This window comes from Sturnus vulgaris, chromosome 1 (assembly GCF_052056855.1).
Source record: "Sturnus vulgaris isolate bStuVul1 chromosome 1, bStuVul1.hap1, whole genome shotgun sequence".
In the NCBI taxonomy this organism is placed as follows: Eukaryota; Metazoa; Chordata; class Aves; order Passeriformes; family Sturnidae; genus Sturnus; species Sturnus vulgaris.
In genome coordinates this window covers 61,763,474-61,790,287 of record NC_142243.1, presented here as the reverse complement: position 1 = coordinate 61,790,287, position 26,814 = coordinate 61,763,474, and the positions used below count along the sequence as shown (strand labels likewise).

The following is a 26,814-nucleotide window of genomic DNA, read 5'->3' as shown; positions in this document are numbered from 1 at the left end:
CACGGGGGATGCAGAGATCCAGCCACAGCCCGTGGGGGAGGTGCCCATGCTGGAGCAGGTGGATGCCTGGAGGGGGCTGTGATCCAGTGGGAGACCCGGTGGAGAGAGGGGTCCCTGCTTCCAGGCTGGAGCAGCCTGTCCTTGGAGGACTGCACCCCATGGAAGAATGACCCACACTGCAGCAGTTTTGGGAGGACTGCTGCTTGTGGGAGGGACTCACGTTGCAGCACGTGTGGTTTGGCCACTGCTCATGAGAGTGGACCCACGCCAGAGAAGTTCATGGAGAACTGCCACCCGTGGGAAGGGATCCCACAGTCTCAGAGGGGAAGGACTCATCTCCTGGAGCAGTGGCAATCAATCTTGGTTATGAACTGACCAAAATCCCTACCCGCTGTTTCCCGTGTGCTGTCAGTGGGAAGGAGGGAGGGGCTAGGGAGGAAACAGTGTTTTTAAGGGCTTATTTTTACTTCTCATTATCCTCCTCTGATTCTGTTAGTACTCTGCAACCTAAAGTTAAGCCTGTTTTGCCCTTAAAGTGTTTTCTCCTGGTCTTTATCTCAACTTATGAAGCCTTCGTTAACTCTTTTTTTCCTCTCCTCTGCCCAGCTGCGGCAGGGGAGGGTGAGTAAGTGACTCTTGTGGGTGCCTGGCGTTGGGCCAGTGTCAAACCATGACACCATCCCAGAGTCCCCTACCACCAAGGCACGATACAGAAGCTGAAAAACAGTCCCATATTTAATTCTGAATCATTTTCACCAGGTCACAACATCACTAGATAAAAGTTTCCCAGTACAGCCTGCCACCAATCCAAGTGTAGAAAGTTAGCCAAGCAGTCCAATTAAACTAAAGCACAGATCAAACAAAACAGACTTTTGAGATCAGCCCTGTTTATTACCTTCTTTTGACACCAAAGAGGGTGAATTTCTTCATGGACCTGGCTTGCCTCAAATAGCAAGCTTGTGCTTGTCCCACGCAGCAAACAGCATCTCATACTTTTATAATCCTACTTTGAGCCGCTTCACAGCTTCAGAGCAAAAACATGACAAAGGTCATGTACAGGCCATCTCACACCATGTGGCACAGAGATGGCATTGAGACAACTTTCTCACAAGTCCAGAAACAGAACGAATAAGAAATAACCTTTCTGCTAAATCTGCATCCCTTGTCTTATGATGAAAGGCTCAAAGAAATTGAGAAAATCAAGTTAAAAAATAATGCCTGCAAAAAAAAAAATTATCTGTAAAAAAAGTCATTATCTCAGCTAGACGATAATTCTCAACTTTTCCAAGAACAGATTAAGGAAACTTGGGTTGCAGCCAGTAGGCTTACATACTTCATAGGCTGAAGTCCTCTGTAGCAGAGTTCAGACACCAGAAAGATTATGAAAAGGACAAAGGATGAAGGGAGTTTAGTTTTGCTCCAGACAAATTCATTTGCATTTTTGCAGTACACAGAGTTATTACACAACTCTAGAAAAGTAAGTAAATCAAAAACCTAACACGTGAACTACTAGATTCCAATACCATAGTAAAACTAGACATGTGGGCCACACATGGGCTTAGAAATACTACATGGTATTATGACTTGTCCCTTCTGAGACTAAAATCAAAGACAGGCTAAGGAATCCAAATGAAAAATCACACAGTTGCCTTCCGAAGACCCCGTTGCTGGCATTGAACTGTAATACAGTTGTATTAGTAGAATGATACTGTATCTGCTTAAAAGTTATCTCAGCAGAATATAAGAAAACCTAGTTTCAAGGACTGGGTTTTTCTAAATAGCTGAGTCAGCAGTACATCAACCATATCTATGTTCCTTTGAGGAACTGCACCACTGAAAACTCAGAGCTACAAGATCTGACATGCATTCACGTAGCTCATCTGTTTCTCTCCTGGGCTCCTTCCTGAATGAAAGCATTAACAGGCATAAGGATCAATGAGCAGAAACTACAACTATATGAAATGTAAACCAGTGATTAATCTGTGACTTAAAGGTGTCAGGACATTTTGAAAGAATGACATGAATCTTCTTTGGATACAAGTGCCTATTTGTGCCTATTTTTAATGTTGCTATAAGCAATAGAGAATCTAAATAGCTAATCTACATAAAATTACATGGGTTTTACACAGATTTTCATCATCTCTTGAAACTTTTTTTCTGTGTGATTGCTCACCATTCAAACAGCATTAAAAAAAAATTAATAGACACTCATAAGCAGGATACCTGAATGCATTTGAACCAGATCTGTGATGTATTTTCATTCCACAAGCAATGGACAGGAATCAGAAGAAATTCTCCAACCTATTCCAAGGCATAGTATAACAGTTCTATACACTCAGCATACTGCAGAAAAAGATAGGGCAATGAACTACACTGATCACTGGACTGCTGACCATAATAATTCCTACTGACACAGTGAAACATGTTTGGATGTTTTGGATGAGAACCAGAATTTGCATAATCTTTTGGCCTCTGTCTTTAGAATTACTCCAAGTGAAGAAAATATTCATGCTTTGTAAATAAAAATGTCCCTATGATATTGTGTATCAATTCCTGTAGTAAATATTACATATTAATTAAAAACATTGTTTTAGCTGACTCCATAGAAGAGATTTATTTCTACTGAAAGCAGCTAGGTATTTGAGAGCAAAGGTAGTTTTGTTTTGTATACTGCAGTCCATAAAAATCATGATCTGTTCCCCTGTGTACTGTAAGAGCAGGAGTCCAGACAGATGTGACCCTTGCATGTAGCAGTGTCCGCGAAACTTAGATACCCCAGCTTCCTTTCTCCCTGACTCAGCTGCTGGTAAAGCTGCTCATGATTCTTTCCTACAACAGATCAGCCAAAACTGCCAGGCTGCCCAGACAAGTTCACTGTAGGGCTTTGTAATCCACCTCAATTTTAAAAACTTTGTTGGGCCCTTGGATATAGAGTTCTACCTACCAATCTGCCAGGGCAAGAAGGAACTAACCAGGGCAGAAAGATGATCTTCTGACTGACTTAGTTAGATTCAAGAAAACAGCCTTGCTCATGGCCTGAGAGTTCCTTGTACAGTTGGGCTGTCTATTCATCATTTGGTCTTGTTTTCATAACACAGAGAAGGCACATAGTACATTTCTGCTACTAAGGACTTTTTAGAAAAGAAATACTGAATGCATGTAAAGTTATTATTCATGTAGGAATGACGTATCATTGTGTCTTAGAGTAAAATTTTACAAGTGTATATGTTCACATTTAGAAAATTGTATTTCTGAAGCCTTAGTTCCACAATATCTCAAGACTAGGAGTTCACACAAAGCTTTGTGAGGTTAGCACCTAGCCCTAATCAACATTATTGTCTTTTGCACACCTGCCTGGGTGAATCAGCATTGTGTCAACACTCAAATGACTGTGTTCCACTACAAGTCTATGGGGAAAATTAATATATCCATATTACTAAATATGAATACTAAATATAGATTACTAAATTTAAGTAATACTTAAAATATTACTACTTAAAGTACTAGGAAAGGACCTTGCCTCAACTGACTAAAAAAATGTATGTGCTCCAGCTCCAGTTGTAGCATAGTTTCGTAATTATACTAGAGCTTTGAAACACCTTCCTGAACGAGGTACTATTCACAGGCAATGTAACCAAGCACAAGAGACACAGCAGAATGTAAAGGTTGCTGCATTAATTCACACCTACCACACTGTGGGGCTCTGTAGAAGTACAGTATAACATGACCAAGTAGCACCTAACACAAAGTTTTTGTATGTTATATACTCTATTTCCTCTAAAAAGATAGTCATGTGCAGAGTAGAAAGCAAAAAAAGGTGGCAGCAGAGGGAAAGCCTTCAGATTGCATCTCCTCAGTCTCTCTCACACCTGGTTAAGATGCAAGCAATCAAAACTGAAGTAAAACTTTCACCACAAATTTAGAGCACCTGTTAACTAACAGAAGATTATGTGCACACAATTCTTGAATAAAATGTGACAGAATAATTTCCGCTACCTTTAGCTGAAACAAGAAGTTCAATTTAGTTGTTTTAAACATGATAATATTAAGAATAAAATAACATTCCATGAGGAAGTTCTTTAAACATAAGAAACGTACTTCTGATTTCCCAAGTAAGAATGTACTATCCGTGCCTCAGAGCTACCCTGAACACTAGAATAAAGCTAACAAAACTTTGAATTCTAGGTAGTGTCACAAGCAAGTCACAACTGTCTTGGCTGATGTTCACACAGCTTTCCTATAAAGCAGTAAGGGCTGACACCAGAAATATTCTATTAGCAGACACATTGCCAGGAAAGAGAGTTTTTTCTTTCCTGGACCAGACGCCATGAAGTAATATGCAAAGGAGCGAGAGAAAGGAGAAATCCCAGAGACAAAAACCCATTAAAGCAGTTTCTCCCAATTTAATTAATTAAAAAAAAAAAAAAAAAAAAAGAACAGGCATGGCACAAATTTAGAAGGAAGAGAACAGAAAGATAATGGATGCACCTCCCATTAGCACACAGATGGCATGTGTGCTGTAGTCAGAGAAGAAGATTTGCAAAAGACTCATTGAAGCCTCATCTCATGGCTGCATCCAGCCCCACTGCCTGGAGACAGCATTCTATGACTTGTCCAGCCTTGTAGTTTTAAACCTCCTTTTTTTTCGAAATATGAGTCTGTGTTTCAGATTGGACCTTTCTTCTGCACATCAATCCGTGTCAACCTTTGCTGCTGGAATATACTGGTCCATAGAAAGTAACTAATGACAATTTCAGGAAGCTTGCTAATGGTCAAATAATAACCAATGCAAAATGCAGTAAGACAAAAGGCACAGCTGAAAAAACACTGCTTGCTATTAAAGTTGCTTTCAAAATGGCTGTGCACAATATATTACATGTACAGAAAAAAAAAGCCAAGAAACATATGATCTTGGCTTGTGTAACAACCAGTAGAAACAGGAAATCCTCTGAAGTATTCAGATGTACGACAAAGATGCCAAAAACTTCCAACTAGCAACTACATCAGAGAATGATCTCATTATTTTGCTTCATGTTTGTTTCACTATAAGCAGCTGTCAAAATCAAGTATTTACATGCAACTATGAAGTTTGCTCTTTTCTCATTTTTTAATTTTAGTCAGTTTGTCTAGTTAAGGAGAACAGTGAACTGAAAGGAGAAACAATCATGTCACTAGACATTTTAGCTGGTCTCAATATCAAATATATTCTAGCAATTAGAAATAATTCCAATTTTACTGAAACAGAGTAGACAATAGAACTGATCCAACTCAAAGATATCCTTGGTCGTAGAAAAACATTTATTGTCAGGCAAAGGAAACGAACCATACTGCTAATACAAACATAAACTCTTTGAACATCTCCTGTCTACACAGGAAGTCAGGGATAAGAACTCTTCATGCCCTGCACAGAGTGGCACCAGCAGAAGCCTGCAGCACTGAACCATGGACAACATCACAAAATAAATGCAACGCACACAGGCTAACACTGTGAAACAGATGCTCATCTACTGCAATAGAGAACTGGTCTGAAACTGAACAATAAATCTGTGAAGACCATGTGCATCTTGGAAGTCCTTTCTTCTGTCCCTTTTTAAATTTTAGCCTCATTTTCACAGTGGCAAGTCAAACACCTGCATCACAGTTGCCTATAGGCATCTCCCATGATTTATTTAGAAATCTAAAAGATTTGGCATATCTGTTAAAAGGTAACTCCAAAGAACTTTAAAAAGTTTACTTTTTAGTCTTATTTATTTTACAGAAACTGTGCTAAAAGTGTAAGTGCTGTCAGTATTGAAATGGCTGTACTTCCTAATTGCAGAAATTTCTACATCAATTAGACAACTGGGTTCTGCTGCACTTCTATAAATGTCATTAATATTACTTTTATCAGGAGTACTACAGCTATCATAACAAAGGGTTGGGAAGTGGCACCTAATTTGTTTTTCAAATAACATGGCATAGCAACTGGAACAAATATAAGCTAAAAGATCAATTTCAGATTGAACATGAGAATTAATATTATCCTTGCTGAAAAAATATCTCTTGACTTCCTGAATGCCTCTGAATACAATTCAGTCTATGAAGATTATAGTATTTCCCTTTATTTCTCCCCTGCTTGATTTAAAAACAAGGAATGCAGAGTTCATTTCATTGTTTCTGAAAAAACTCATTGGTGGAAAAAAAAAACTAATGGTCCTAATCAGAAGCAAATTTCACATAGTACAGAATCCAAAGTGCACACTTTGAAAATGGCTAGCAACAAATGCTTTACGAAGATGTGATACAAAAAAGCAGCCACAAGCAGGAAAATAAATCAGGCCAAGTAAAAGAAAAAAGAATAAATAAAATAGAATTACTTACACTTCTGGTTACATGATTTTTAACCACCTCAGAGTTATTAGCCTGCAAAAGGAGAAAAGGTAACACAAATTACTTTAATTCTCCAGATAGTTTAAGTATGTTCTAAGAAATCACCTCCTAATGGCATATACATACATACACACACGCACAAAAAATCATTCAGAAGTACATATTCATTCTATAGCATTAATAAGCTACCTTTCAAACATAAGGGAAAATTAATTATTTTTGCATCATTGTCCTGCATATTCAGATCTATATGACAGTACTCAACTACTGAGTGTTTATTCCAAGGTACAATATCCACGGATATTTACATTTCTAACCACTTACTCCCCTTTAAAGGCATTTTTACCCAATCTCTCATTTTATGCTTTCATGAAAACAGACACTTGCGAGAACATTAATGAAGTGAACTGCTGAGAATCTTCTGTAAGTACTGTACCAAAAAATCTTCTCAAGGCTTTAAAACATGTCAAGTTTAGTTAACTAAGTTTAGCTAAGTTAGCTAAGTTAGTGTATCAATGGAGGTTTAAAAAACAAACCTTTTAAAAGGAAAGAGCCAAACCATTACTACAAAAAATCTAATATTAGCAGCAGTAAAACTTAAAATTGGCCACTAAATCCTGCTGTGGGAAAGATGTTTTGAACTAGAAAGGTAGTTTCATAACTGTCAACTTTTTTTGGTCACTGAAGTACAGACACATTCTAGTCACAAATCGCAACTGGAAAGAGCTATAGATTTTCAGGGTATAAATTACACCACCAACAGAATCTTGCTTAGTTAAATGAACCACAGTTTACCAGGGCATACATCCTACATCAACCACAATGTGAGATTTCACAGTTAATCTCTGAGAATAGGCTTTGAGTTTGTTTGCTATTTTATTTAAAAGCTTGACTTACCTTGTCAGCTATCAAATCTCCAGTATTTAAAGCACAAAGCAGTCAGTCAGAAGAACTAACAGACAGACTGACTAGTGCTATTAATTCACCTCATGAACCCTATTGTTTGAAACTTCAAGGTTCTTCTCAGCAGATTAAAGGTGATATATATGACAAACAACTTAGCACATCCACCGCTGCTTAACAAAAATAGACAGACCCAAATGGAAAAATGCAAAATACACAGTTTTTGGATTCACTTGGAAATCTCCATACAAAGAGACTTCATGAGATGCACGAGCAGAGCACACTGCCCACTTTGGCCCTTCACCAGAAAGCTCATACATAAGCTGAACTCAGCACCCACCCTTCCACAACATCTAAGTGGGCCTATTTGTGTAATTGCATATAGAGACATAAATGAGGCTTACACCTAATGTGTGCCATTTAAAAGGGGTTTCTTCTATGTATTTCTCAGTTTGGCACTGGACTGGTGTACTCTGCAAGTTTTCTAGGATAGCTATAAGGTGAATATGAAATAAAAAGCAAGCTCTTCTTCACTTTCTTTTTTAATGTTTTGAATTTGCTCTCCAGTTTGTCAAGCTGCTACTGAAATGCCTCATATTCTCTCACTCTGCTAGAAGCAATAGCTCTCTCCACTTTATTACTGATAGGAAACACAAAGTGCTAAAAGCACAGGGCTTGACATAACTATCTCAACTTGCAGGCTCACACTGTTTCCTTTTTCTTCTGACTTAAGGGGAAGACTGCAGAAATGAGTTGTGCTGAACGAACCATCTCAGGTAAACAGATGAGTTTGTATACACACGGAGTGTCTGTATGTACGAATGTAATAAGGGATTGCACTCAAGTCTTCATATGCTCCCTCTACAGCTTTAAAATGGTTGCCCCCAAACCAAATACTGCTATTCCTGCTGCCTATTCATCAACTCTAGGACTAAACTTCCAAACTCCTTCACTGGCTAAATACTGCAGTACATTTATTCAAGATGTGGACAATCCAGCTTCAAGTCTTTGACTGCAGATGTATGAAGAGGGGCTTTGAAAGTATATGCTAATATTCAAGCAAAAGATCTTAACCAAGACTATCAGCCCCACTGAAATTAAAGACTTAAACTTCAAATTCCTAAAGTTTTAGTGAAGGCTTGACATTATTGAAACTTCAACATTATTTACCACACTGGCATGGGGTGACTACTCTAACCACTGCTAAAGGATAGCTGTGGCAAATATAAATCTTTCTGGTTTTAAGTAAAAAAAAAAAAAAAGAAAAACCCAAACAAACAAACAAAAAACCCAAACAAACAAACAAAAACCAAAACAAAACAAACAAAAACAAACAAACAAACAAAACGGCCAAACTTATTTTACAATCTCTCTAACAAAACTGTGAAAATCCTCCCTTCCCTCCTTCCCTATTCCTCTCATGGCTACTGTTTCCAGTTTCTGAGTTCTCTTCTATATGGAAGACATACTGCTATAGGCAAAAGATCTAGTATCTTACACGGAAAACATCACCAAATATTAAAATATCTCACCACATCATTTCTGAGGAGGTTTTTTTCTAATACTATGTGTAAAAGGAGGTTTCCATGGGAAAACTGTGATGCATATTAAGAGAATTATTTAATTATTTTCCAAATGTAAAACTAGAAATCAAAGACAACAGGAGATTTGATGCCTATCACATTTCATTAGCCCCAAGTGCAGTCATTATACTTTGATCAATATAAGGTATTGAACACCACGATAGCAGTATACTCAGTATATTATGGCTAACATGAAAACACGTGTATGCTTATGACCTTACTGACATCATGGAAACATACTGGTACAACTCCTATGACTGGAGTTTTGGAACAGAAGGGTACAGGGTCTTTAGGAAGGACAGGCAGAGATGATGAGGAGATGGTGAATGAGCTCTCTGTCAATGAGCATGGTGCTCTACCTCGTGATGGATGAAGAGCTGATTGAAAGTTTACAGGTCAGGATGAAAGGGAAGGAGGACAGAACAGATGACATTATAGTGCAGGCCTACTACAGGTCACTTGACCAGGAAGGTCAAGCTGATGAGGCCTTCTGCAGTAGAACAGAATGGCCTCAAGGGTCACAAGCCCTGGTCCTCATGGGAGACTTCAAACAACCCAGTACCTGTTGGAAGGATGACACAGCAGGACACAGGCAATCCAGCAGGCTCCTGGAACACATTGATCCCTTCCTTCTCCAAGTGACAGATGAGCCAACAAGGAGAAGTGTTATGCTGGATGTTGTTTTCACCAACAAGGAGGGGGTGGTGGGGGACATGAAGCTCAAGGGAAGCCTGGGCTGCAGTGACCACAAAGCAGTGAAGTTCTAGATCCGTGGGGTACTGATGAGCATGCACATCAAGCTCACTAGCCTGGAATTCAGGAGAGCAGACTGGGCCCTCTTCAGGGATCTCCTTGGTAGAATGCCGTGGGCTTAAAGCCCTGGAGGGAAATGGGGCTCAAGAAGGCTGGATGAAATTCAGGGATCATCTCCTCCCAGTCTAAGAGCAATGCATCCCTACCAAGAAGAAATCAGGCAAAAATTCCGAGGGTTGCATGGATGAAAAAGTTGCTCCTGGACAAACTCAAAAACAAAAAGGTACCTTCTAAAAGGTGAAGGTAGACACAGCCTAAGAAGAACAGAAAAATTGTCTGAGCAGCCAGGGAACTGACACAATTAAATCTGGCCAAGGGCATCAAATGTAATAAAAAAGCTTCCATAGGTATATTGGTGATAAAAAAAAGACTAGGGGAAATGTGGGTTTTCTCAGGAAGGATATGAGATACCTGGTTACCCAGGACACGGAAAAGGCTGAGATACTCAATGAAGGTAAAGGCAGGGATTGGGAGAATGAAGAACTGCCTGCTGTAAGAGACCTCAAGTTCCAAGGCCATTTAAGAAACCTAAAGGAGCACAGGTCTATGGGACATGATGAGATATATCCATGAGTTCTGAGGGAACTGGCTGAGGAAGTGGCTAAGTTACTGTCAATCACATTTGAGAAGTTGTAGCATTCCAATGAAGTTCCCACTGACTATAAGAAAATTAAACATAACTCCCATTTTTATAAAGGGAAATAAGGAAGACCCAGGGAACTACAAACCAATCAGTCTTACCTCAGTGTCTGGTAAGATCATGGAGCAGATCCCCCTGAAAACTAAGCTAAGGTGCATGGAAAATAAAGTGACTGGTGATGGCCAACATGGCTTCACTAATGGCTAATCTTACGTGACAAATCTGGTGGCCTTCTATGACAGCATTACAGAACTGACAGATGAGGGAAGAGTGACTGACATAATCTACCTGGTCCTGTGCAGAACATCTGACATTGTCCCACACAAAACCCTTGTCTTTAAATTGGAGAGATATGGATTTCACAGATGGACCACTCGGTGGATGAAGAACTGGCTGGATAGTCACAGTGTTGCAGTCAGTGTCTTAATGTCCAAGTGGAGACCAATGGCATTCCTTAAGTGGCTATTGGGACTGGCACTGTAACATCTTTGTCAGTGTCATGGAGAGTGGGATCAAGTGCACCCTTAAAAAGTTTGTCAACACCACCAAGCTGTGTGATGTGACGGGGAAGTGGAGGGAAAGGATGCCATGCACAGTGACCTAGACAGGCTTGAGAAGTGGGCCTGCGTGAACTTCATGAAGTTCAACAAGGTTATATCCAAAGTCCTGTGCCTGGACTGGGACAATCCCAAGCACAAATACAGTCTGGGCCAAGAATGGATCAAGAGCAACCCTGGGAAGAAGGACTTGGGGGTGTTGGTGAACAAGAAGCTTGATATGTCTCAACATGTGCTTCCAGTTGAGAAAGCCAACCATATCCTGGCCTGTATCAAAAGCAGTGTGGCCAGCAGGTCAAGGCAGATTGCCCCTCTGCTCTTCTGAGAACCCACCTGGAGTGCTGCATCCAGCTCTGGGGGCCCCAGCACAAGAAAGATGTGGACCCGCTGGAGCAGGACCCAGAGGGCTATGAAGATGATCACCTCTCCTATGAAAACAGAGTGAGAGAGATGGGGTTGTTTAGCCTGCAGAAGAAAAGACACCAGAGAAACCTTAAAGCAGCCTTCCAGTACCTAAAGGACCCCTACAAGTAGAATGGAGAGGGACTTTTAACAAGTACATGCAGTGCTAGGACATGGAGGAATGGCTTTAACTGAAGGAGGGTAGTTTCAGATTAGATATTAGGAAGAAATTCTTTACTGTGAGGGTAGTAAGGCACTGGAACATGCTGCCCAGAGATGCTGTGGATACCCCATCCCTGGAAGTGTTCAGTGCCAGGTTGGATGAGGCTCTGAGCAATCTGGTCTAGTGCAAGGTGTCCATGCCCATGGCAAGGAAGTTGAAACTAGACAATCTTTTAAGGTCTATTCCAACCAAATCATTTGTGTGATTCTATGGTTCTACTCCTGCACCTCACTAATCACAGCATTTCAATATCAAACACAACACATCCTTGTCTCCTCCCAATAAAGACAGCTAAAAGGAAATTAGATTGAGATGGTTAGAAATAAAAACCATTTTTCCATAGAACAAGCTAAAATCATTCCAAAAACAATTATCCCACCTCTCTCTCCTACCATTACTGCAGAAAACCATCACAGATTTCTAACAATGACTTCCTAAAAACAGTCTCTCTGAAGGAAAAATAAAGTCATTATAGCAAAAGATAAAATTACACCACTCATAGTTTCTTCACCTTTGTTAACTTTGTTTTGCTCATCAGTAGCTACCTTGCCCTGAACGCTTCTCATTTGGATTACACTTTAAAAACATCCAAAACCCAACTAATTCCCCCTTTCCACCCTCTAAATCTACTAGGTGGTGTTGTGACACTTCTCCAAGAAACAGGCCTGAGGTTTGACTCCAGCATTTAATGACATTAAATGAGAAGAATCAAATGCAAGTTCATATGTAACACTTCCACCACACCATTTTACTCAAGAGCAAGTACTAAATTCTTGCACCAATGTGAAAAACCTAAATTAAATCAAACAAGTATGACTTCTGACATGATAGAAAACTAAAATTGAATGGGATTCCAGAGACTGCAGTTTAGTTAGGCAATAAACAAACAGAATCTACCATTATACAGAAGTCAGACCAAGTATCAGAATTTTACCAAAAGTATCACACCTGCTTCACAGTTCTATCTGAAGAGAAAGGTCCACATAGATACCTAATTCATTGTGCTTATTAGAATGAATTCTGACTATAAGAAAAACTGATTTTTAAATTAACACCAGATGTCTTTTCCTTTTGAAAGACAAGTAGCAGTCCTCGATTACATTGTCATAACTAAAGCCACGGTCATTTATTATTTCAATATTTGGCTGGCATTCATTTATAGTGATGGCATTAGTACTGTCCTATTCTTTTACATATTCCAGTGCTTAGAAAGCATTTTCAAAGTTTAACCAGAGGCATTTTTAACACGGGACATAAGATCTGTCACTCTCAGGATAAGCTACGAAAGAATAGAAAATTATGCAGATAAGCAGAAAAAAATACATCCTGTAGTGGGTATTTCCCTTTTCCAGTGTGAGCTGTCAAGCAGAACCTATGCAAGCCCATTTGCTTTTTAGTGAAGTCAAACATATAAGAAAAATTTCTACACCATCTGAAAACTATCGATACTAAGGAATCTGAAACATGGGTAATTGTGCTTTAGAAAAAGAAAGCTGGGAAGGAAGAAAGAAGCATGCTGTATCTTGGAAGAACATTATACTTCTGGATTTATTTGCTACAGTAATTAGTGTCACACTTCTGAAAAGCAGACATTTCCACCTTGCAAAAGTACCACACTCGGTAGAAAGGTTTGAAGTCAATTTGGAGAAAATAAGAAGGCAAACTTGGCTCTGGAAACTACCAAAGCTTTCCCTCTTGCTGATCCCCTGTTTCTGCAGATTGTTCAAAGAAAGCCTGCTTTTCGTTTCATTTTGGATGAACGCCTGGAACTGAACATACTGTATTACAACAAAACTTCATATTCAAATTCCTATTAAATCTTGTAATTCTCTAATGTTCCTAGAAACAACGTGAGCCCTCCCTCCTGGCAAATTCAATTACTAGCTTTTGAATTTAGTGTGCTCATTTCAGGATCACTGCATTTCATTAATTTGAGGGATTGGGGTAGCCAATTCATGCAGTTTTATTCTCTGTGCCCTCTTATGACTAAGTCAGAGACATCTGTGAACAAGGCACTGACTGTACTTAAAACAGCATTTTAGAACCTCAACTCTGCATGTCTCCGGGGTCCATGGCCTTACTCTGGTAAGCACTTGAAATCTAAAACTAAAAAACAAACCCCATAGAAATGCATTACAAAGAGGTCCATACTAGCCCCCTTCCAGAGAACAGAAATCTAAAAAAAGTATGAAACATAATCATGTCAAGTATTTCAAATCAGGCATCAGCTCACACGTTTTATCAAGGAAGTGTCTCATCAGTCTGTTCTTCTGTATATCTATGACTAACAAATCAAGACATTAAGAAAAGTAGAAAAGATTTTTTAAGAAGCTGAAGAAAAAAAAGGAAAGGAAGAGAAAAGCACAGATCAAAACTTAATAAAGCAAAACTGAAAGCAAGACAGAGAGACCTTTAAAAAAAGTTTCAAAAAGTTTCAAGGCACCTTTGCTTCTCTGCGAGTTCAGGAAAGCTGTATGAACCAGAAATGAAGAAACATCCCTCCATAAACATTTCTCCAAAGCCCACAGTTTTCATGAAGACATGAGCACTATGGTTCTGGATACTAACAGAGCAGGAACTGAACTGGCAAATACAAACCTCCACTGGATATTCCCACCCTTTGCAAACAAACCAGAGAACAGAACAAGGCTGTTGCATTTTCCTTCCCATGATGTGCAGGCATGTGCAAGACAGGCAGCTACAGCCTGCAGCACTCCCTTAAGATCTGCTCTTCTTAAGTGACATTCTTGGAAGAAGCCAGGAAAGTCCATAGCAATGGGAAAGTCTGGTAGATTTAGCATGTCCTTCACCTTCACTAAATCATGCCTGCTATATGCATATAATGCTTGCTTTGCATGCATCTCACAGGTCCAGTGAGCTAAAGTTTGAATGTAGCATACAGGGGAAAAAAGGAAGTTTCCCTAAATAACAGAGCTGGGCATGTTCCTAGTTTTCCATAATATTTCCATGCTATTTCTTGAAAGAAGAAAGACAGGAAAACATGAGAACTACTAGCCTTTAGTCACAGACACTTATTATAAACCAAACCCACTTGATAAATTTTTCACAAAAGCTTTTATCGATTTAAGCCAGAAAACAAATTCAAATTTGGCAGAGCAAAGTAATTGTATATGTCCGTTTCTAGCTCAGTTTATTTACTGTCATATTCCACTGTGTGTGGAGGCCATACCAGACTAATCCAATTTAACACAGTATATCTTCTAGTCATGAGACCTCACTTAAAATGAAATTGGATAATGCAATCCTTCATCTACATGCACAGAAAGTCCCAATACCACAAACAATTATTCAACTTCCCATTTCTCAAAAAATCTTTTGCACGCCCACATTAAAAATAGATGGACTGTGTTCCATGGGAATAGCAAATTATTTCACATTGTTTTTCTCAAAACTTGTGTTTAAAAATGAATGCAGTAGGGATAAAAATTCATTTTTTCATATTCACTGATGTTTATCATACAAAGCTTCTAGAGAGGATTGCATTCAACAGCATGAAAAAAAGGAAGGAGAGGGTGTTTTTGCAACAGAGGACAAGCATTCTTTCAAACATTGTTAAGTGTACTGAATTTTCCTAAAGTTTCCTGTTCTCTTCCACACTTTATCCATACGTAGCTGGGAGTTTGGTTTTACTGTTATGTATCAGCATGTATTTTCAGTTCTCAGTTTTTAATTTTTTTTTGACAAAATATTGGTTGAATGTATGTAGGGGTACATATAAACTATCATGGATTTCAAGTAAAAATGAGATAGGCAATTAAAATGAGGCCTTTGTGACTCCACACTCACTTCTTCGCTCCTGTTCCTTTTAAAAAACCAAATGAAAAACACACATATCCAAAAAAACTCCAAAACAAACAAATCTCTATTTCTCCCACAATTGCTTTTAATTCTCTTCTCCTCCTATTTTGAAACAGTACAGAGCACAGTCTGACTCACTGTTCAAAATCAGGTTTTAGTTTGCTAGGAAAGGCCTGAATGCTCAAGTCTTTGATTTTTCTCTCTACAGGGAGAAAAGAGGCTTGCATAATTAAGAAGGGGGTGGGAATCAGAATCATTGACACCCTTCCCCAGTTTCTATCAAAATGATCCAACTCTCACCCAAGACTTAGCAACACAGCTAAACAAACTTCAGCTTGAAGCGACTGTTATGGTAAAATATACATTACAGGTAAGTGTCCATTTAATCTGTCTGAATTATAACAGCTAGTTATAAAAAGTGTTATTTAAATGGCAGACTAGAGGTATGCAGAATTCTTTAGTAACCATTTGGAAAAAAAATAAGAAAAAAGAGAGGGAGAAAGATTAGTAAGGTTAGGGCTAGTAAGGTTAAACCAGAAATTTCTGTGCTGAAGATCACTATCTAACCTTGTCTTAAAACTGACAAGTCATGCAGTCATAAGGACCATTCATCAATGAAGTAATTTTAAGATAAGAATCCATGTATGTAAGAGGTTTGGGCCTTCACATAACATTTCATGACTGCAAAAAATTCGGTGGCATAGGTGACACTACTCTGAGGAATTAAGATTTAATTTGCTCTATTCTTTTCAAAGATACACTATCATGAAGGATAAAAAAAGAAATTCAGTGAAGAAGACTAGCTTACTGCCCTTTTGAAGCATGTTAAACTATCCTAGACTATTTCCTGGAATCTAAAAATTATCTCTAAAATAATATCCTTCTGTTGGCTTTCCTTTATATTTTTATCTTTTTAAAGTGATATATTGAACAAAAAGCATTCAGAGCTTTATGGTTAGGGCCTAAACCTTTTCTTATTTTGACAGCACTAGAGAAAAAGTCTTAATTCATCAGCATTTTTTTAAATTAAAAACATCAGTTTAAGAAATACTATTAACTGTGTAACTAACAGTCTTTCAAAGTAAGATCCAATAATTCCAGTAAAGGCCATTTAAACATCTTTTATCTAATTTTAGAAGTACTATATAAGTTCACTCAGCTCTCAGATGAAAACAAACAAACACAGTGACCCCGTGCCACTTTTTTTTTTTTTTTTTTTTTTTTTAGTTTTTTGGTTAAGCTGTAAATCTCTGCAATGAAAGACCATTCCCAAAAATAGTCCATTGTCTCTCTTCATGAAACAAAATTAAGTGCAACAGAATAAGTCATCTTTCCTGAACATCTGACTTGAATTAACAAAGCTGGACTAACATCATCCCACTTTGTGAGGAATGTGCATGACAACATAAAATAAGTAGTGTTAGAGCACAGGAACTGCTTTATATTTTAGCACCTGAAATTCCAAACAGCTGCACTGAGTTGATATATGAGGCTCCTGATGTCATTACAAAGCTTCAAGACACGTGGCTCACGAGAAATGGCAAGGGCCCCTTCGTAACAGTCAAAAGAAAATACTCAATAAAACACACATTTTGAAGAATAAGAACATCTGTGAATTTCATCAGGCTTCAATAATCTTCCAAGATATATGTCACTGAGAGTTTAACTACAAATCTTGCTATAAGCCAGTTTAAGGAGCACAGTATAGGCAACCTATTGACTAAATAGATGCAACACTGATTTAAAGAAGGCATATGTATTATTTATGTGAAAACTAAGAGGTTGGAATTCCTTGTCTGGAATGAAGGGGGATAAATCCTTGGTTCAGCAGCAAGTTATGATGCCACAAATTTTTGTTTAATTTGAATAGATGTTGGCCTCCCTATTATCTAAACCTCTCAGTTACTTATTCTAGACCTTGTCAAAACTTCACACTCAGAACAGTTGTAAAAGAAACTGCTTACAGCTAACATCACAAATATTCGTCCTTCAGAACAACAGAACTCTTCACTAAACAGGTAAAATTTACTGGTGCTGAACAAAGACTCCTATTATAAAAATGTCACCACATTTCACACCAAAAGCAAACCACACTGTTCAATCTCACTCTCAGCAATGAAACATATTGTATTACTGTGTCGTGAGAATACTTCACCTACAGATATCCCTGCAATAAATTTCAGTAGAATTCCACTCCTTCTGCCCAAACTGGTAAATGCTTTATTTGGTGACTGAATATACCTCTGTCTACATTCCTGCTAGTAAACTAAAGCAGGTTAGGCCACTTTTGCCATCTACACTCTTTATCTGTCAGCAGGTCACAGAGACAGTTGGGACTACATTGTCAGCATTGCCCCCTGTGCACATAAACACCCCACAAGCTGCTATATGTTTAAATTTTTTTCTGAACGACAATAACTGGTTTTCCATTTCAGAATCAATACTTGGGTTGTGCACAGAACACAAAAGAAAGCAACTGCAGTTGCCAGTATGCACCTAACACTATGAGCTACAAACAAAAGAAAGTATTTCTTTCCTATTTATAATTTTAGCAGCGATGCTATACAAGATCCTCAGACTCTGACAAGGGTTAATTCACAAAATTACTGGGTCAAATCTAAGAGAGACCTCCCATGAGTTGATACTCACATTCTTCATAATACCAGAAAGTATTTCCAGGCTTTGTTTTACAGGATAATAATTTTAAAGCACCTTTTGACTTCTGTGGTTCATGATAGGCTAGTACCATTACCTCTGTTTTTCCAGCAGGGAAACCAAGACACAAAAATGTACAAAGTGACTTGGCCAATTCACATACCAATGCAGAAGTGAGATGTAGGGTTCCTTATTGCCAGTGGTTGTATCACTTACCTACAATACACAGAGTTCTTGGCTGACATTTGTGCATCAGCTGTTGGCTGCTTAGTCCCAGTAATGACACTAACAGCTGCCAGTGCTGGTTCAATGAGTAACTGTTACAATCCATCTTCTGGGTATTGCTCATATTACCCTTGGAGCTAAAACCACCAAATACAGTCATGCAAGCCAGAAAAGGCTTAAGGTTTTTCTCTCCTGACCAAGTATGGGTTCCACCACAACAAAAAATAATAGGTCTCAAATAAATCTTACACTACCTGTACTTCCAAACTGACATGAGACATCAGCATGTTGAAACAAATAATTACTGAGGGGATTTTTGAATTTAAAACACACAAATAAAAGCATAAAACATGTGGATTCCTGCATGGAGACAGGACACAGTAACAAGCTTCAGGAATAGACCCTTGATTTGCCAAGCCTTCAGAGAGGAAAGGTGATAACACAGTACTGAAATAATAAGAGGTTATAGGAGACTACAAGAATAACCTAACCTATAACTTAAGAAAACCTGATGGATATTAGTAGTGCCAAAAATACTTACCAGCTCATAGTTGATTGGAAGAAAGCAGGGTGTCACCACCTGGAATAAAAGATGAGGATAAAATAAGGAAAAAAATATTCTACCTTTGGAGATGTCCCAGCTGCATTGTTCGAGCTCCATCCAGACAGTCAAAGAGGCACCAACCAGATCAGGTGTAGAACCTGCGTCTCCACTGCTGCTCTCAGCTATACTATCTATTCTCAGCTCCCTAAAAAGTCAGCACTAACTCAGTGCCCTGCTCACATACTCTAACCACTGAAACAGGTTGAAGAGAAATGCCTTCCCTCATGTCACATATGCAGAGAAACATGAAGGGTTTTCTCCCTTCTTCTATCCTTTATAGCATTCTTTAATCACCACCTCAGTTTTAGTTAATGAGTAAGTATTCTGCTTTTCAAGAAATCTAGAACTTCAGCAGTTCCCAACACCTTACCCTTGCTCTGGAACTGACTTTGGGTGCTGGGTTTAGCAGAGCAAGCAGAATGGATATTCTGTGGACCCACATATCTTCAGAGATTTGTCTCCAAACTAAAACCAATTCCTATGAAGAATATAGTTTGTATACATCACACCAAAAAAAAAAGCCCAGACCACCTTATTTTGATACTCAGAAACCAAAACACAAAAAAAAGTCGGGAAAAGCATGACTAACTTAGGTTATATGATGATCTAGGGAAAATCAAGTGTTGGATTATTTCTACAATCTCGCATAGCAGGCACCCTCAAATCTCACACATAGAGTCAAAAGACTGTAGGTTCATCCATTTACACCACTCAGCTGAGCTTCAGTAGCAGTCATCATGCAATGCTCACTTTAACCGTGATGTTAACCCCAGTGAAAACCGTTTCATTTAACATATCCACCTTCAAAACTATGGCTCTCTGCAACGGATTTGCCTCTCAGCCAGCAGAGTGGAGCCAGAAACTCTGCAGCAACACCTGAACAAGGATAGAGTTTTCTATCAGAACAGCTGCTGAGTCTTATGATGACTCAATTCACGGTACACAGAGTGGGTTACTGAGCAGAAGAAGCCTAATGCATCATGTAATTTGTAATCCTTAGAATAATAAAAAGAAGATGCAGCCCATGCAACAGAGCAAGCTGCAAGAACAAAAAGAAACATCAGTTCTGTACACAGCACAGGCAAAGAGTCAAAGGGGCTACTACCTCACTACACAAGGACAACCCACTCCAGCTTAAACACTCAGGAACAGCTTTTAACCACTAGCATAGAAGAGAACATTTGCCTCCATAAATGGATATGAAAATGATCTATCTCCAATTCTCAATGCATTTTAAATCATAAATTGCTTATAAAAATAAAAATAATAATAATAAAAAAAAGGTAGCACATTGTTTCTTCAACTCCCAGCCCGCTCATGATCTCTAGACTACCCCTAAAGAAAGCAGGACTGACTGAGCTCTTGCAGTTTGTTTGCTCTCCCCTCTGACTCCTCAGTGGGCTTGCAAGTCCAAAGTTTTAATATGCTGCATCTCTGCAGCTCCTTTTGTGACTGCCACTCATGATTCACAGCTCTACCCAACCAAACACCCATACTTCCAATACATGGAAGATGTTAACTAAGCTGTCAGAATAGCATGCCTACTGCTGGAAGGAAGGACATCATCTGCTTTGGTGATCTCTTGCCTGACATAGCATATAAAACTTCATATGTCACCTTGAATTACAACCACCAACTCTCCTCTCAAGCCAAAGTGACAAAGCACCAAGCAGAGCAGTGCCCAGCTGAAAGAATCAAAGCCACATGCACCCTGCACCTCCACAAGCAGGAGACACCTGCATCTAGGGAAGAAAGACTGTCCTTAGTTATCCTGACCATGTGATTACCTCGTACTTACAAACTGGTTTTGCAAGTGTTCTCATCAGCAACACCTAAGGTTAAAGCAGATGAACATGAAATTTCAATTACTTTCCTCTCACTGCATATACTAGGAAGAAAGAATTAATGGAAACACCAAAGGAGTTGGCAGGCTGGCTGAGTAGTGCAGTGGAAGACATGAAAACATTACATGCTCATGTAATTAATAATTGGAACCACGACGGAATAAAACTGTCATCACTGACATACATAAATACAATCTCTGCTCTTTCCTTTCTTTCAACTGATCAAAATTCTTGAGGAATCAAGCATATCTTTACCCCTTTGGCTAACTAAAACACTGCTGTAATCTGCTTGCTAATTACAGCTGACTCATTGCCTAAGAAAAATCCCCTTTTTTTCTGACACATGAACACTGGGGACATCCAGGGGACAAACTTCAGAAGAGAATTGCAGATCTCTGCAGATTTGTATCATCTTATTCAGGCAACTCTGGACTGTGAGAAGATGAAACTTCACTAAAATTCACTAAAAATAACACTTGATTTTTTTTCTTCCCTGAGCTCCTCTATACCTGAAACAGCTATATATAGCAAACTGACTTTACAAAAAAATTTCACCTTCTTCTGGTTCTACGTCTTCTGCACTTCCTTTTTACAGAAATCAAGACCCATGTCAAAGACTTTGATGTTCTGCTGCTGGTTTTGAACTAAAAAACTCAATGAACCAATACACTGACTTTATTTTTCTTCTAACTCCATATACACAAATTGCATCTTCCTTCTCAGATGAAGCAAAATAGTTAAGATCTTGTTGTATCCCAACTTCAGGTCTCATGAGCAATTGAAGCAAATCATTCCACTGTTAATCCAGACACAGGCTAAAAGCAAGAGTTTTTAAACCTGTTGACAGATAACAGCGTATTATGACATCCAAACAATCGAGGTTGAGAATATATGAGTGGCTCCAATTCTTTTTCTTAGTTTTCAAAGGTCTAGGAGATGCTAAAAATAAGCTTTAGGGAAAAGTATCGAGCTAAAAACCAAAACAGCAAGACTTAAATCCAGCAACAATGTAGAGATAGAAAAACAAGTGTAAAGATCTCAGTTATTGGTTTAAAAAGTTACACACTGTGTACCAACTGCACAAAACAATAAACTTCAGAAAGAGTTTTCTGGTCCACCTACTGCAGCTACAGTTAATCTTAATGACATTTACAATAACTTGGTTTGTCAGCTTTCAATAGTTTCTTTATTCTTGTAAGAAATGTTCTGTATATGCATTAGTGTAATGTTTCATAGCTCCACACCAAACTGGATTTAACTTCTGCACTTCTGCACATTCACATATTAACAAGCAATATCAGAATATAAGAATGCTTTGCCTACCTTCAGACACAGTTATCTCTTTGGTGCCCAGCACACAGACATAGAGACACATTGTTAGTCTATTCACAAATAATCAAGCAACTATTTTAAAGACAAATTACCTGTTCTTGCATTCACAGTTAATATGAAAACATTCTCCTGGTGTGTTATTTCCTGCATTAAGGCTTAGTTTGAGAAAGTGCCATATCAATGTAAAAAAGATTTAAAATAATTTTTTTTAATTAAGAATTCTGATTCCAGTGAATCTACAGGTAGTTTTTCTTCATGTGACTGCAACATCAGTCACATCAGTTAATAAGTAACTGACTAACATAAGATAAATGTTAAGTCAAAGAAAAAAAAAAAAAGTCAACAAATGGCAGGATATCTGGCGCTAGGGAAACAAAATCTGTCCCTGTTTGCTCTTAACAGCAACACAATGCCCTCCCAACACACAACAGTTCATTGGCTGGGATAACCAGTAGTTACATTTCAGTGATTTTTTTTTCCACTTCCAGATGCCTATTTCATTTTTACCTTCCTTCCTTTTTATTCTCTTTTTGCAAGAAGTATGTGATTTTTCAGAGGAAGAACCATCTTCAAAGAATGAGCCAGTTATTACCGAGGGTGCATTTCAAAGTCCAAATCTCAAACGCTATCATATTGCTTTTGCAAAAGCAATTTAACCACATAACTATAATGAATCACTTTCTTTCAAGCTACAGTTTTATCAAGTAAGAAATTCTGGCATGCTTGCTGTAGTTTATGTGAAACACAAACTATATGCAGGGGGAAGAATCTTCACCTATAAAGTAACCTACTAAAAAACCTGTTCACTCTAGTTCATTTCTTATGTTATAAAATTGAGGAGAATGGGTAAAAAGACCAGCAAAATGAAGTCACTGACATCCTGCAAATAGTGTGAAGTTATAGTCATGTTAGGTGATTTTCTAAACGTTACATAGATGACTGTCAGATGCCTATATGGTAAGCTCATGGACGTATTTAATATGAGTTTATATATATGTACACACAGACACACCTTTATATACACACACATCTTTTTTTTCTTACTGTGTTTTTACAAAAACCACACAGACCTATTTATTCCAATCTAAACCTTTGGAATTAAGCCTGGAAATTTTTTTTTTCTGCTTAGTTTTCTTCTGGCATGCCTGTCAGTTATCCTTCCCCTTTTCCAACCTACCCTCCAAAACACTCATGACAAATGCTGGCTTTCTTCCATGCTGTGGTATTCCGTTTTGCAATGTCACAGTCCAGACCTACATCATGAAAGTTCTTCAATTCTCTGAAGAATACATACAAGGCAAAGACACTTGGTACATAGGTCATTTGGGGAAAAGATTTTTTTAAAACCCTCTAATGAAACAGAAGGTACTTCAAAGCAAAAATTGATGAGTTTCCTTTGATGACTGTAAACTAGTAAACACAGATGAAGACCCTTCCTTCTTCAAATAATGGGATTTGTTCCAAATTAGTTCAGAAGCAAAGGAAAAGAAAGTCAGGATTTGGGTGTTGATAACAGGAGTTAAACCAGACAGCAGGAACCAAGTTCTTAAAACTAGATTTTACTGGACTTTGCACTAGCCCTCTACACTGTGGTTTAATTTGTCAACCTGAACTGTAAATGCTAGCTAGTGCCCCTCCTGATTTAATCTATGTAACAAATGTTAGAGCTTTATAAGGTAGGTTGAAATTATTTGACACAAATAAGTGCAAAAATACAGTATAGTTGCTCAAAATGTCTCATTTTGCTGCTTCTTCAGATTAAAAAAACCCCCTAATTTTGACAATTGTATATATCTGTTTGAGACTTAACTTCTGCTTTCATTGTATCTGATCTGACCTCTCCAAGCTGAGTAATAGTGATAAGAGCTACAGGCATTATTATTCCTATGGTCATAAATGTCATTTCAGTCAACAGTATCAGAGGTTTTAGGGTGAGGAGACAGGAGCTTTGTCACAACAAATTGCAGACATCACTGCTCAGCCCACAGATTTCACTGCATCTAGTGTACGTCTAAGACCTGGGACAGATCTATGCCCATCAAATAAAAGGATAAAAATAAGATGAAAGCAATATTTAAATAAGCATAGGTTAAAATGGGAAAGTGGGTTTTGGTTTTTTTTAATACACCTTACAGGGAAGAAAGGAATGTGGTAGAGAAGAGCACCAGAAGGCAGCAATGTCACTCTTTCCTACTCAACATCACAGAAAGACATGAAGGCAAGAAGACATGTCAAATTTGCTGGTAAAAAAAAACAAAAAATAAAAGATTAGTTTGGGGGACATATTTCCTTACAGTTGAAAACCATCCATCTACAAGATGACTCTTTGCATCTCCCTAAGGTAAATTTAATGCTTAAATGTACTAAATCATAAGAAGGAAAAACACCTCTTTGCATCAGGCAATACTAAGATGCATACAGCAATTTAACACAGGCCTGATCTCAATCCGTGACACAAGGTCTGCAAGAATCACATCTAAGAGGCAGTGACCTCTGCAGCAGGAATTTTATAGAAAATATTTGCAAAGACTTCTGGAATATGCTGCTTAGCAAGCCAAAGGAGGCTAAATTAGCCCAAAGAGTTGTGAACCAAGCAGGACCCTTCCACTTTGCCACAAGAAGTGGGAAAATACCATCTTGTAAAGACACAGTCCCCTCTGTGAGGCCCCAGTTCACCCATTTTTGAGATTGAAAGCATTTTATTGGAGGTTGACATGGAAACACCTGAATTTTATGGCATTATTTCTGATTTTCATATATCACACTTTAATGGCTCTCTAGTAATTTTTAAAAACTTCCCTCCTCTCAAAACACATTAGAATGAAATCTTAAACATTTAAATTCCAAATAAATCTTCAGTTTTCCAGCTATTCAGAAAAGAGATAATGCAATAAAATAGTACAGAATGACATTTAAATACATCTTTTATCATCGAAACTAGCTCTCCCAGACTAAGACTGAATTTGCTTTATTATGCTTTAACTGTAAGAAGTATTTTAAATGCTTTCTCCAGCTGCACAGAACAAGACAAGGGAAGCAGGCTTTTAGAAATAATTGCTAGTAAAATACTATTAAATGCTGTATTATCACACAGAAGTAGTAAAAGCAAATTCTAACAAAGCTTAAACATTTCAGCTTGCTGATAAAAAAACAGTCAAAACTGCTGGGATAAAGCTCTATGTTCACAACGGATAATACTATCATTCTGTTTCCACTAAATTGTGGTTATTCATGATGTCTGTCATTCAGTTTTCAATCTTCTATCAAACCAGTAAGGCAACTTTTTGTTTCAAAGAATTTTCTCCCATGTGTTGCCTAAGAGATGATAACTATGACACTTAAGACACAAAATATGTGGATGGGAGGAGGAGGAAGGGTGCAGTTTGGTACCATCCCTTAACTGGGCAGCTTTCTCTAGGGAAATGCAGAGATACCACGAGATTTTGGTGGGGAGTGAGGAGTGAGGGGCTGGGCTTGGCCCTTGCTCGCTCTCTTGATCTCGGGATCAGGCTGGGGCCGGGGGGTTTTGGTGCTGCCCAGAGGATTCGCTGCCATGGCAGAGCTCTGTCCTGCACAGCTTCTCCTTACCATGGGTGAGCCTTTGCTCATAACAGCAGCCATTGAACCGGGGCCTTTCCAACACCCGATCTCACTGGGAAGGATCCTCACCATCTGCTCGGGTGCCCCAGGGGAAAATCTGGGACCTCGACCCACTCCCTCCTCTGGAGGGATCGTCTCCCATCTGCTTGCAGGGGCCCAGCTGCCACTGCCCAGCCCCATTGTTCTCTACCACTGCTTTGGGCTTTTATTTTTTTGCTACACTTTAATCCAACACCCTGCAGCTCCTGCTATGGCTTCAGAGTTTTTGCTACACTTTGTTTGCCACTCTGGGTGCGCTCGCCTTTGCTGTTCCAGCCTGCTACTCCAAGGTTCCTGCTACAGCCCGTTTTGCCATCCATAGGGGCACCAGGACCGGCTGCCCCCCGTGAGTTTGTAAAGGAAGCTCCTTCTCCATCCCTTCCCGCCGGCTGTGCCGCCATTCCCGTGTGGAGAGAGGCAGCTGGGCCCGCGCCACAGCGCCCCCTGCAGGCGCGGGGGAATCATCGCACCCGCCCTGCCCGGCCGGGAGCCACCAGCGCCCCTGGCGGCTGTGACCGGAACTGCTCCAAAGGGGAAAGTGCCCCACAGCCCCGAGAAGGCTGGCACTGCCTCTGGGGCCTGCTGGCTGTGGTTAATGCTGCAGCTGGGGTTGTTTGGTTGTTTGCCTTGTTATACCTATATACAGACATATATACACATATACACACTAGTAAATAACTGTTATTCTTTTTCCCATATCTTTGTCTGAAAGCCCTGTCTATTCAAAGTTATAATAATTTGGAGGGGAGAGGGTCACATTTTCCATTCCTCGGCAGACACCTGTCCTTTAAACAATGTACCAGTTGGGTCTTACACAACACAACAAACTATCTGAATCTATATACACTGACGGATGCAGAAGTCATGAGCCTTAGAGAGCAGTCAGGGGAAAAAAAAAAAGAAAATAAAAAAAGAAAAGAGACCCATTGAAAAATTTTTAATTTAAGCTATGTGCTGACTGACTACTTCTCTGAAAATCAGAAAATAAGCCTCTTGTAAGAAATAATTGATTATCGAATTTGGTCTTTTTTACATAATTTTTTAATATTCTGTAACAAATGCTAATAATTTCATTTCAGTTATTCAAAAATCAGAAAACATGCCAGCCAGTATTGAGATGTTAGGCTATTACATACTTTTGGCACTCCATACGCTACTCTTTTCAACAGTTGACACCCAAATGGCTAAGAGCTGAAACAACTGTTT

The 26,814-nt window shown here is 38.8% G+C and overlaps 1 protein-coding gene across 7 annotated transcripts in view; it reads right to left on the bottom strand.

Annotated features, from left to right (window-relative positions):
* The window catches only part of TNS3 (tensin 3), a 209,453-nt gene that overhangs the window by 104,837 nt on the left and 77,802 nt on the right, over positions 1-26,814 (bottom strand). For 5 of the 7 annotated variants that reach the window (XM_088168117.1, XM_014877257.2, XM_014877264.2 and 2 more), the window contains exons 4-5: positions 18,731-18,769; positions 6,361-6,402 (exon numbers count right to left, since the gene is read on the bottom strand). In XM_088168117.1, coding sequence (XP_088024243.1) covers positions 6,361-6,402; positions 18,731-18,769 — 81 coding nt within the window. The remainder of the gene's footprint in view (positions 1-6,360; positions 6,403-18,730; positions 18,770-26,814) is intronic. The other 2 variants (XM_088168126.1, XM_088168139.1) reach the window with 1 other exon arrangement.